Genomic DNA, 13,546 nt, shown 5'->3' with positions numbered 1-13,546 from the left:
CATAAGTCTTGATGTTGATGTATATGAAGAAGAAATTAGTAGGTAGAGGTGTGTTTAATAATATACATGGGTGCATTTAACAATATATAATATAGGATCTATTTGTTTGCAGCTTAATGAGTTTAATGAGACTCAAAACTAATTCGATCAGTTATACATGACTGTTTAGTAATGACTTAATGCTACAAAAAATAGTTTATTCATTTAATTATATGAAGAAGACTTTATACAAAAAACCAATTTTTTTTCAAACCTATCATTTTCAGTTAAAATATATACTCATTTCATCTACGAAAAAACGATATCAAACAAAAAACTTTCCAATCTAAACATATAAAAATTTATTTTGTGAGTTTGTCTATTTGTCGGATTTCTTTTTGCATTTTGATTAAAAAAAAGGGGCCTTATCTCTCATGGCCGAAACGCGACTACGCTAACGATGTTGTTACTTCATATCTGTAGCTAAATTGCCTTTCAGTTTCCCCACCTCATCTCTCTTTCTCTCTCTAGGAAACCGTTTCTCCCTCTATCTTCAAAATTCAATCCCCACCAAATCCAAAAGCATCCCCCAATAATTTAACTAAACTAAATTTATACAAGTTAAAGCTAAAGCAAAAAACCTAAATTCATATTTACTTACACACACACACACACATATATATATATATATATATATATATAACCCCACTTATAAGCTATCATCGGTCCATTCATAATTAATCTTACAACAAATTTCTCGTTGCATTCTTCTGTGTTTTATCGCGTCGATTGGTTGTGATCGCCATGGATGAAATGTACGGTTTCCATTCGACATCCGGTTACACGGTTTCACCGGAAAACAACTTGATTTTACCGGCCGAGCATCAGTCCTCCGTCGATCAGTACTGGCCGTTTTACGGATCGGATGATTTGTTATCGGTTGCTGCTTCAGTCATATCAGATGCGGTTTCGATTGAGACGAATCCTGATCGGATTATTCTTCCGAGACGGCGAAGCAACCGACCGCGTGATCAAGCTAAAAATGGCGGTTTGGATGTCGCTGCTGCTGATGATGCTTCTGGAGATAGGATCAAGGAGAAAATTGCGTCTCATCCTTCGTATTCTAAGTTGCTCGCTGCTTATATCGACTGTCAGAAGGTTTATAAAATAAAATATCGCGTTTTCGAAAGCGCTTTTCCATCGTCTCTTTCATCGTTTTTGGTCGAGATTAAGTTTTTGTCAACAAGCTTTCCTTTGTGAAGATCAACGCCTAATATACGTCTCTAAGCCAAACTAAATCCTTCTTTTACGCATATCGGAGAATTTTCGTTCTATAGCAACAGATGTTTTCGTATCTATGAATAAATTATTATTGTCGCTGTTTGTTATACAGGTGGGAGCGCCTCCGGAAATAGCGTGTTTGTTAGACGATATCCGTCTCGAAAATGACGTTCGCAAACGAAACGCAACCGCCTCTACTTGCTTAGGAATTGATCCCGAGCTCGACGAGTTCATGGTTCGTCTCTTCGTTACTTTGAAAATATCCATAACTTGATTACACATCACGCACGCAAAGAAGATTTTCGAACTTTTAGCTGTATGTGATTATGTAGGAAACCTATTGCCATGTACTGGTGAAGTATAAATCCGATCTCGCAAGGCCTTTTGATGAAGCTGCGGTCTTCCTCGGCAACATCGAAACACAACTCCGCAATCTCTGCAAAGGTGCGCATATATGACATCTTCTTTTCTAAACTCTCTCTCTGTTGATTATATTTCTTCAAAAGCGGTTCTGCATACGATGTTGTGCTTGGCGCATAATAGCCCAAGTACCTGGCTTACATAAGCATAATGCAACCTTCACTTTTCTTGTTCTTGATCTTACTGATCAGCTACACAGTTAATGTAGTCGCTCTCGCCGTAGGGAGGGGCTTTATATGACTATATATTTACCTCAAAAGAGAATAATTAATCAAATGAAAAACGAGCTTGTGGCGAGTAAAAATCACATAGAATAGTTCTATATGTGAAATCTAGCCTGATACAATATATCAACTAAATTTCTCTAAAAAAGATGGAGACGTGATGCGCATGAAATGTATCACCGATACAAATTTATGACAAACTTATGATTAGAGTGTTGTATCTAATCAACCTATCATATGCCATATCTAATATATTTTTAACAAGTCATCGAGTCCCATATATACTCATGTGAACATTGGTGTGAATGTGTGATATACAGATCAATTTCTGTTTTACACTTATTGTTTTTCTTTCTGCCTCATATAGCCGAGTTTCAAGCCAGTACTGTAAACGAGCAAGCATTATATACTTGTCTGTGTTTTGGTAGGTAATCTCTCGCTTCTCCCTCCGTCTACCTCATTTAGGAGATAAAGTCATCATCTATAAGAAAGAAACAAAGAAAAGAAAGTCGTAAGATCTCTGGAATCATGGATCATTAAACAGTAACGAAACACTTTCTTTATCAGTTTTGATTTTCTTGTGTCATGTTTGAATTGGTTTGTTTTCTTTTGTTTTCATTTCATATTCGAGTAGACATAAGTATAGAAAACTTAAGTGGTCAATGCTTTGAAATTAAGTGTATCACTGCTACCATCTCTTTTGGCCATAACAATAATTTAATTGGCAGAAAATATTAGCTGGTTTTGTGTACTCTTTTCAGGAGATCAATTGGCTAGATAAGAATTTTGTAGGAGAGTTTGCTTTATTAATTCTTTTTCCCATATAGTAATAAGTTATCTTATAGAAGTTCAAGGAAATATTTCTATGTTTGATTATGTTATTTTCTACTCTTACTTTGGGATAAAAATAAGATCCTTCTAAGCAATTACACTATACAGGGTCTAATAAAGTGGTATTGCAGCAGGCTGCTATCAATTGTTGTGCTAGCAGTTACTTTTTAAATTCGAGTAAAATGTGTGTCCTACTATTATATACCATGTATGTCTACAGGCTGCTATTCTGCTTCTGGCTCAGTATTGATGTTATGTGTAATTTGATGATATCAAACTTTAAGTCTGTTTTTATTTTTCTTCATAAGATCTCAAAATTTCATGCTGACAAGATTAATTAAATCTAGAGAAAGGAAAAAGTCTTGCACATTCAATGCTTGTTTCCTTATGATTGATGCCATTTTTTTATATGAATAAAAAGATATTGTAGAGAACTGTCTACTGGTTTTTTAGTTAAGGTACATGTACCAACAATAATACTGTTTTCTTTTTGGAAGAGAGAATCCCTGTATATTGATATAGTTTGAAGGGAATCGAGATGCTTCCAAGCACTTGAATGAGTATAGACGTTCCCTTCCTTCTTTTTAAGGGCGCTAGGTTTGGAAAAATATAGGAGAGCCGGTGTTTATAGGGAATCATCAGGTCGTTTTCTGTATTTGGATTCACAAGGAAATGAAGTGTTGATGGTTAAGCTAAATTACGAGCTAGGAGGTGTGGAGTGTGCTCTCATATAAGTTAGCTAGAACCTGAGACTGTCGATTGTTGCCATGTAGCAAGGGTCAAGGGAGCAGCCCTCTTCCCATGGTCCAAGGGGCAGAGAGTCCCTGGTGGTGGTCCCACTGATGGGTTAAGGGGGCAATGCCTCGGAGGCTCCATCAGTGGGACTTGAACACAATGCTATCCTTCGGAGGCTCCATCAGTGGGACTTAACACAATGCTATCCACTGATGGGAACCTTCCAACTTATTCATAACTGTTGTAGAACAGTTTATAACCTCTCATAACCACCTATAATTGCTCACAAATTGCGGCAATCATTTACCTTTAATAGGGCATTCATTCTTAGTTTTCATGTACGAACCTTCTCTAGGTATATAACTTCCGATTTCTGCCAATATTGTCAAGGGTGTGATTTGGGATTATTTTCTAGCAAATGTTGTGTAACCCATCAATAAAGGATCGAAATATTACTCAAGGAAAGTGATGTTACACGATCTCAAATTTTATCCAAGTTCTTGCCTTGATTCTCACACACCCTAGTTTCATCAAATAAAATGAGTTTTTATCAGTAATTCTAGTAAAATAAAAATTCTTAACATGATGTAAAATTCGAACTGTAAGAAAGTCTGACGACCTGTCTGATTTGAAACTGTAAAATGTGGTGTCTGGTTATTTGTCTGAGTTTCAAGTTCCCATAAAATATTTTCTTGGATATCGACTGCATGGGACGATACATTGGGAAATGTAAAGCTTTAGTTTCAGTCAATGAAAAATAAAAAAAAGGAAGATGTTATCTATAAGAAAGTTGATTTATCTAAACCAAAATCTGAGAAGTACCGGTTAATCTTTTCTAATTACTCTGATCACCACAATTCTGCATTTCTGATTCATATTTCCTTCACGTGATGGTATATGTATAAATCATAAAACAACTTTTCAAAAGAAGCTTATTTTAATGTTTAGGAGTACTTGCAGTTAGAGTTCTTTGGCCTCTAATTCTTTCTTCTCCCATGAGTATAGCAATATTTAATTGGCCAAGTACATTAGGTTAGTGTTTACTGCTGTGCTTTATCAGCTTATTGTTTGTTTTAGTGAACTTAAAAGTCAAGTTGTTGATACAATGCATCCTGATCAGAAAAATTCTGCTGTTTGTCTCCATCTCCAACGGAGAGGTGGAGGAGATCATGCAGCGCACAACCTAATTTAGCAGCCTTTGAGGCGCAGAACCAATATTATAAAGAAAGTGATTCAGATTTACGTCATAAAAAAGGCTGTTTATTAGTATATCAAGATTGCTTAAGCTTGGTTGGCAACTATTATTATCTATATCTGAAAGTACAGGTTAACTTTAGCTGATCTTGCAATTATTCGTTGATAGCTTTGTGCACTTTGTTTACTCTCCTCACGCTTGATTTGGTAGTAATTAATCTGCTTTCACTTTTAAGATTCTTTTTGTCCATTTTGTGCATTCAAGGAATATAATCATGTGCCTAGATTGTTCCGTGGTAGCCATTATTCTGCATTCTATTGAAACTAGCTATTTTGGTACCTAAAACTATGTTCATTTATCTAGTTTTCACATATGTACTATACATGAGCTGACCTGATTTACGATCAGTATCTCATTTACGATCGATATCTATAACAGGTATGCCATATATTTTTTTCTCATTTTTCAAATTAAGAAAATTTCTTCATTCTCTCTAATTTTTATTTTCTATTTTAACATAGTTGTTGGAGTGAACTTCTCCTAAATTTCCAAAAAATTTAAAATAGCATAAGTGTTGTATTTGTATATTTGTATTTGAATTCTTAGCATGACAAAACCCTAGTCTCTTCGTCCTCTAAATTTGAGCTTTTATATCCTCCAAGAGTATTAAGCATTAGGTTTGTTAACGGATGAGTCTAGTGCTTGTAGATTAATCAAGGGAGCACACTCTAGAACCGACCTCTTGCAGTCTTGCAAATCTGCCGTGCACACTACCTTTCATATTTTTTTTCAAAAATATATAATATTTATATACGACAAATATTAATCTTGGTGAGTTTTGAACCTTTCATATCTTACTGAAAGTTAGCTTTTTAGTCGTAATTATAGCTGTATATGGACCATTTCGCAACCAATGCCACTACAAGATTGGACTAATCTATAGCGACAGGAAAAAGTTACACAACCTTTTGCGATCACATGTCACGGTAGACCCAAAATAAAATGGTGGGAGATACGCCCAGGAAGATGAAAAATTTCCGAACTTAGGCTTTCAATAAGACCTTCTAATTAAAACACAGCACAAGTGGCCTGGTTCTATTGTTGTAATGTGCTACAAGTTGGTTGTATGGTTCTGCTTCATGAAGAGCAAGGGGTCATGGGGATTTCTTTGAGTATAACAGCAATGGGTAATCTACAAGGGATTAACATACGGTTAGTGGTCATGATGTAGGTGTGTTAATTAGTTTCGTAAGAGTAACAGTTTTTCTATAATTTTTTTGAAGTTAAAAGAAATAAAAGTCAAAATCTAAAAAAATTACATTTAGTTCCAACAGTTTTTTTAATTAGAAACTATAAAAACTCTCTATCTGTATTTTGGGTTTCCTTAGCATGTACAATCAGGCAGTAGTACCCCATAAACGAGGCAATGTAACTTCTCTATGCTACCTCTATCGTTGATTTTCCTAGCAATCGCTACTTGTGCTTTGCCTTGTTTTCTTAGCTGGTCTTGAGGTTTTTTAGAGCATTGTTTACAGATTCTTTGAAAGTGAGGAAATAAAGGTTTCATTTTCTATTTTGGTCTAATAGAATTTTTATATTTTTTTCTGAAATAAAAAAAACATGAAAAAAAAAGTTTAGAAAAATCTCTAAAACTTGATATGAGGATAGAAAAATAATTTTTATATTCACCAATGGAAGTAATATTATTTTATATAGAGATTTTTATATAAAATATATTTTGATGATAATATTGTAAATTATTTTAATAATATAATTAATGCTAAATCTCTAAAATATAATGTTTGTTGAAATTATTTTAGAAAAATTATACAAAAAATACTTAGAAAAATTATAATCTCTTAAAAGATTGCAGCTGCAAAACACCTTTTTTTCTTTTGCGAATTGAAAAGAAAGCAGTTGCGACGATAATAATTAAGTATGGGGTGGGTAAATTGGGAAGAGAATATATGGATAGGGATTGGGAAGAGAGGGTGGCAAGTGGTCTGGCCTGAGAATTGAGATGAAGATACGACTAGATGTTTGCAGATTCTCAATTATTTAATTATGTAGGGCTCACCTCGGAACCTATGAAAAAGATCATTAGGCCTTGTCCGTGTGGGCAGTATCAGCTTGACCTTATGTTAGGATCAGCCTTTCTTTCTCTTCCTTTTTTTAATTTTTTCGAAAAGCTTTTAAAATATCTCATTATTTATCATAGTTAATAATATTTATAAAATGCAAAATATGTTTCCTATTTTTGAAGTTTATTTACTGGAAAAACAGATTATATTTTGAGTATTCTTAATTCTCTGTTAGTCATAAAAGATTTAGCTTCGATTTCCATGCCTATGGATGGTTCTTAATTTTTTGTACAAGGACATCATCAGCCGAGGGTCCTGTGTTAGTCAAACTGATGCCTCAGTTGGAAATCTATCTTTGGATTCCATGTCTTTGGATAGGTGTTTTTCTATGGTTGGAATGAACCTAGGTTTAAACTAAGCGACTCCTATATTCATTACAAACCACAAATAAAAAGTAGAAAGGTTTATTGAGTTTTGTAGTCCGTATTTTTCTTACCAAATTGGTCAAATGATGTTTGAAAGCAACAAATTGAACATGTCTTCCAAATTTCAATTTACTTATAATTTTACATATTAACCCATGATCAGATTTAGCAATTATTTTAAAATTACTTTTTGTATCAACAATTTTTGAAGTGCTATATGTTCACCGAATTACTTAAAAAATTCAGAGAAATTTTTATTACAATTATTTATTTTTTTAACTGAGATTAATATAATGTTTTTTTATTTAGATATTGAAATACTATTAAAAATATGTAATAAATGAATAATTATTCAACAATTTTGGAGTGCTATATAATTTTTATTAAGTACAATATATTTATACTTTAATTGGAACCTAGATTCATTTAAATAAATGATTTGAACACTTCTTATACATACTTCACCAAAAATTAATGACTTAAAATAAACAATTATCAAAGCCTCTATCTTATACAAATTTGTGTTATTTCAGCAAAAAAGATTGGTGTAAAACATAGTTAATTATCATATGCAATCTCCTTGTGAGATTTAAATAATTGTCTCTATCATAATTTCATGTATATATGTATATATATATGTACACCATATTTTTAAAATTGTTGCACCAACAAATGGCGACAACAAACAATTACATAAAGGCATAAGCAATACTCAAATGTAGATGCTCTTAAAAATCTTTCAAACAGAAAAAATATTATGTTCACTTGTTTACAAGACATAGATGTTGTTCATAGTATATGATTGCACATTACTCTTTGCCACTTGTATATTATGCTATTCTATTATCAAATTATTATTTGCATAGTTCATGCTATACCGTAAATGTGTAATAAAAACTTGTATATTATTGGAGCACGTTACCATCACTATCACACTATTGAGTACAAAATTCATGGTGAAAAATTCGTTCAATAAGGTCACGTACTCCCGTTAGGTGTAAATTCAGCATCACCGGGAAGGGACTCGGTACAAAATACATACCAAAATTGTACAACATGATTGCTTAAAACTCTCTTAAATGTTATTAAGAAATTTGATGATACCACAATCATACAACATGATAGCTTAATTTCAACAATCATCGCCATCTTTTGTAAATTGAATTATTTGCTCTTCTATGGAGGCTACACAAATCCCCTCCATATAATTAATAAAGTTCCTTGTAGTTTTCCACATAACAAAAAAATCGAGCACTTTTTACATTTAGATGATAGTCAATTTGTTGATAGTCAATTTGTTAGATGATAGTCAATCCTATCTCCAATTTAACCTTTTGATTGTGAAGTCTTAGTAGTCGTATCATAATTGAGTTGAAAGATAACCATTATGGTTCTCAATCAAAGCTTTTGTCTATATTTACATCATGTAATGCCATATGGGAAAAGGAATTCTCCGGATAGAACGGGTGGTCTAAAGAACTTTCACATGGACTTCCGTGGTTTCCGCTGCCTGTTTTTTTTCTGCTTTTATGTTTTGTGTGTTCTGTAATCAATGCACCCCCAACTACCTCACACTTCTTCCCCACCGTCACAATCACACACTCACACGTATCTCAGAGTCATTGCTTTGTGGTGGTAGTGATCACTGATCAGCTAGACGAACCCCCGGCTATTACTATTGTGGATAAACGTGTCGATTTTGTATATTCAAGCTTTTGGGTTTTGCAATGGTGGTGGGACCTAGCTATTACTGTTTAGGAATGGGACATGCGAATCGGACAAGATTTGCCCAGGTGCACTGTTTTGGTGTTATTCTACTGCTTTACATAATTAAATAAAACATACATGAGACCAGAAAACCTCACATTTCTTTTCCATGAAACATGCAAAAGTGAGAGTTAGGATGTGCATTCCACTTTTCTTTTTCCAGTTTAATTAATTCTAACGTCGGTGATACATATATGTGGTTTTAATAGATTATTCTTGTTAGAGAGTTTGATATCGACTAAACTTGAACCATCTCTTTCTATATATATATATATATATATTGGAACTTTTATTTCTCTCATTAAATTATTTTGAAGATTAATTTAACGGGTTTCCACATAATTTCTAATTCTCCCTATAAGTACAAGAAGTTGCTTTTTCTCATGAAAAGTATACGGCTATTATAATTTTATTTCCTTAATTGTATTGTTACTCCGAAAAGGATTTAGGTTGAACTAGTTGTACTGTGCAGTAGACTTATCCACATTATAGAAAAGTGGATGAAAGATGAAATCTGTTGTTTTTGGATCTGCATCACGAAGAGGTTGGTTAAAACCTTCTAGGTTGATCTATGAGGACAATCGGCTGTTCAATGACCAAGAAATTTTTTAGGTATGAGAGATCAAAAGACACCTAGGATCGTGCTTAAGCCTTTTCATGAGAGTGGTGACGTGTGTATCGCCGAAAGTCATGGTAGAGATTCTTCTTAATTATTTACTGGTTCCAAAGATTTCAGATTCACGATTTATTGATGGTTATCCATGTTTTTTGGTGGATGCTAGATAGATCAAGCTATAAGTCTCTGGAAGTTGCTAAACATAACTGAAGTTTAAGTTCAATTTTTAAACACACTGATTCCTATCACCAAATATCAAGAAAATACAAAGTTGAAATTGTTGGGCAATGTTAGGTTCTATGCATGCATTTTGGTATTACTAGGAAATGCTGAGGGAATTAACATGTTTACTTCATTTAGAGCGACTTGGGCATTTCATGACGTTATAGGGATGAAAATACGAAAAAAAGAAAAAGAGAAAGCAGGGTTTAGAATACCTATGTACCCTTGCATTGATTTCGTTAACCCAACTTATCATCATGAGTTGGGAAGGATGCTTGTCCTGACTTGATCTTACTTGTCAATTAGAAACTCTCCAATGGACCATCAAATCACCAAATTTGCCATTGATTTGCCTTCTAAAACCTCAAATTACTGGACCCTTCATATTTGGTGCTTTTGATGCCAAGATCGGAGATTCTCTTATAGGAATTTTAACAGCAAACTGATGGAATTATTGGATATTATAAATAATTGAGTGTTTTAGTTTTAATTAAAGATTAAGTGATTCTTGTTAGGAAAAGTTGGAAGCGTTAGTCCGCTTAAATGACATTTTTTGGTACAAAATTTGATGACACGGCATGCCAATATGTAAGGGCATCTCCAGTGCATGACACTCTACCAGAGTGTCATGGACTGCCACATCAACATTTCACTCACCATAYAAYTCTATCATTTTATACCCACACTCCATAACACTCCAATGAGTTTAATGGATTTCCACATCATATATATATATATATATATATATATATATATATATATTATCTATAAATATAATTTTACCAACAAATTTAAAAATCTACTAAAAGCAAGGAATAATACATTAAAATAATACTTCGACATGATTTAACGGAGCATATTTGGGAACATTATTCACAAGCATGAAATTAAAACTAAATGTAGTTTATATAATGTATTTTAAAATTAATGTAATATCTTATTAATGTAATGTATTTTGAAATTAATGTAATGTTTTATTAATTATGTTGTTTTTATAAATTAAGAAAAATTAAAATAAAAATTAATTTATTGATTAATAAATATCATATTATAGTGTATATGTATATATATATATATATAATATCATAATTAAATCCTTACAAATTTAATTATAAAAGAAAAAATAAATTAGTGGGTCCCATCTTCCTCCCATGATGCGTACAATGCCCATTAACCTCCCATGACACTCCTTTCACAATGCATGATGCATGTCATGGTTCTTATTAACTTTCCCATGACACTCCATTGGAGATGCTCTAAAGTGTAAACTTCTATAGGTTGTATTAAAAAAAAGTATATACTTTATATGAAATTATTCAATACAAATTAATTAGTTTCACAATTATTTTAATAACACTCGAGTGTCTAACAACAAAACATCTTGAAATACGACTTCTTTTTCTTCAATGACAGCTTGAAAAAGAAAAGTGCGTGACTACTTTTGTATAATGAAAATTCTGAGTGATTTCTTTACTTACAAGTTCTTTTATATAGATAGATTTCATAAACCAAAAATATTTAAAATTCGATGTTACTAAACAATTTCATATTTTAAACTAGAGTAAATTAAAGTTTTGGTTTCTATGGCATACCCAAAATCTGGATATTGTCCTTAAAAGTTGAAACACATTAATTATGGTTTTGATCATCGTGGTATGCATTTCACTATTAGTTTTGTTCTCGTGATAACAAATGGAAAAATACCCTTTGTTCAAAATAATACAATGACTAAAAAATTAGCAAATGGAAGGTTTTGTATGGAAGTACCTTCCGTTGATTAGCAGCAAGTGTCAGAGATTTTGGGAATGGAAGGGATGGGGAAGGAAGATTCGAAGGGGATGGTCAAGGGAAAGAGACCAGGATGGAGATGGGTTCTCGAATGAAAGGAGTTCGGTCCTTTGGGTTTCTAAAACGTTTTAGCTTTTTACAGTAAGCCATTTAGATGCCTCGATATCCACACTTATCGCTGTCACCTAGTAGTCGTGCGAAAGAAACTAAGAAAACATCAATTCTCAGTTGCCACAAAAGAAGACTAGCGATTGTGGTTCTTGTATGTCCTGGCTTATATCAATAATTAGAATTGCCAGGTTTCAATTATTTTTGCTTTGATTGTTGTTTCTTTGTGAACTATTTCGAACCTTCATTTGAGCGTCAAGTCTTCACATAGGTTCGATCATTTCACTACAAACAATGATATGGTATCTCTATCTTAAATGAGACTATTGGCGAACTACGTGAACTTGTTTAGAAGCTATAATAGTGGGATCATAGTCCATGCTTCTTTATTTTGGACAAGAGGCACGTTGCTTTCTTTTTCATATCAAGATTCTTGAAGGCAGTCAGATGATCTTTTTTTATCAGTCTTCATTTTTCATTTTTGTAGGATAGACACAATCTCATGAGAATCAACATGTTCGTCAATGACTTTTTCAAAGACAATTCTTCTAATTGATTCAAGATAGTCAATTGTAGTTTTTGAAATGGCATCTGATATCACATATTTTCCCATTATCCTCCCGTGTTGTGGCCGCCCATTCATTCATCTCAAACAACTCACGAGCCATTAGAATATGGTCTAACTGATCATGTGCATAAACTAGGTGTGTACGTTGCTTTTTCTCAAAGTGGTTTTCATCGTCCATTGCCATTTCCCAAATTCACCCAATATTCCACTTCTCAGTTTGTATTACATCGCTTGAGAAGTTGTACGAACCTTTTACATATTGTATTCAAGGTAGGGTAGCAAACAAAGAGTTAATTGTTGCTCCCGGCATTTTTGTCGAATACTTGATGTGCAAGTCAAATTAGATAATACTTCAAAGCTAACCCCAATGATATAATATCAATTATAGTGGTTGGAATTCACCACCAATGACCAAACAATGATCCTGTAGGTCCCAAAAATAACCAGAATCCAATTGGTAACAAACCACCTATCCGTCAGAAGAAATAGATCTTTATATATATGTATATCAAATAGGACTATAGGAGTTGCAAAGCAAATCATATCAATATTGATCCATAAATGGAGCTAAGAAGCTTAAGCTTCAGTTTTCTATAAATTGGAAAGAAGAGAAGGATGTCTTAAATAATCCCTTTTTTCAAATTTCACCTAAAATCCCGTTATTTAGCAGAAAACCCTGTTTGTAAAATTAGTCTGTGACCTAGCATCCACCAGGTAGCCTGGTTCCATTTTTCTCTATTCATGAGATGATGTAGCGACCTACCCAAGTCGCACGATGAAGTTTGTTGAGTCACAATCAATATATGGAGAGTTCATAAGTATTTACAGCCGAATGCCACTAGGCCTCGTTGCCTCGCCTCGGGAGCCTAGGTCGTAGGCACTTTTGCGGTTTGCCCTATGCGACCTGCAGGTCGCCAATCTCAGTGGCCCGACATGCAACTGCTTATTCGAAGTCGTGGCGGAGGAGGTGGTAGCGTAGGTGAAGCTAAAATGGAACCGAGGGATATTGTCGCATGACGCTTGGTCTCTAACGAGGTTCAGCCTCTTATTTACGGGATTTCTAGGTCAAACTTATTAGGGCTTAATTTGAATAATATTTCTCTTCCCAATTACCGAAAAACCTATATATATATATATATATATATATATATATATATATGGTATATTTCTTTTACAACCTTGTGCATTTGTACAACCTTGTGCATTTGTACAACCTTTGCAACCCAATTAATTGAGATATTTATAGAAATGATTGGAGTTCATTTATTATGATTTGAATATTTATGGAATATGAATAGAGTTTATT

General features: G+C 33.4%; 1 protein-coding gene across 1 annotated transcript in view; it reads left to right on the top strand.

Moving 5' to 3' along the window:
- Positions 1-725: 725 nt before the first annotated feature.
- The window catches only part of LOC112524503 (homeobox protein knotted-1-like 6), a 20,589-nt gene continuing 7,768 nt past the window's right edge, over positions 726-13,546 (top strand). The window contains exons 1-3 of the mRNA XM_025134348.1: positions 726-1,137; positions 1,373-1,495; positions 1,593-1,704. Of these exons, the coding sequence (XP_024990116.1) occupies positions 784-1,137; positions 1,373-1,495; positions 1,593-1,704 (589 nt within the window). The 5' untranslated portion in view covers positions 726-783. The remainder of the gene's footprint in view (positions 1,138-1,372; positions 1,496-1,592; positions 1,705-13,546) is intronic.

The sequence above is a fragment of the Cynara cardunculus genome (genome assembly GCF_001531365.2).
Source record: "Cynara cardunculus var. scolymus isolate 2C chromosome LG 13, CcrdV1, whole genome shotgun sequence".
NCBI classification, from domain to species: Eukaryota; Viridiplantae; Streptophyta; class Magnoliopsida; order Asterales; family Asteraceae; genus Cynara; species Cynara cardunculus.
This window is presented reverse-complemented; position numbering and strand designations above follow the sequence as displayed.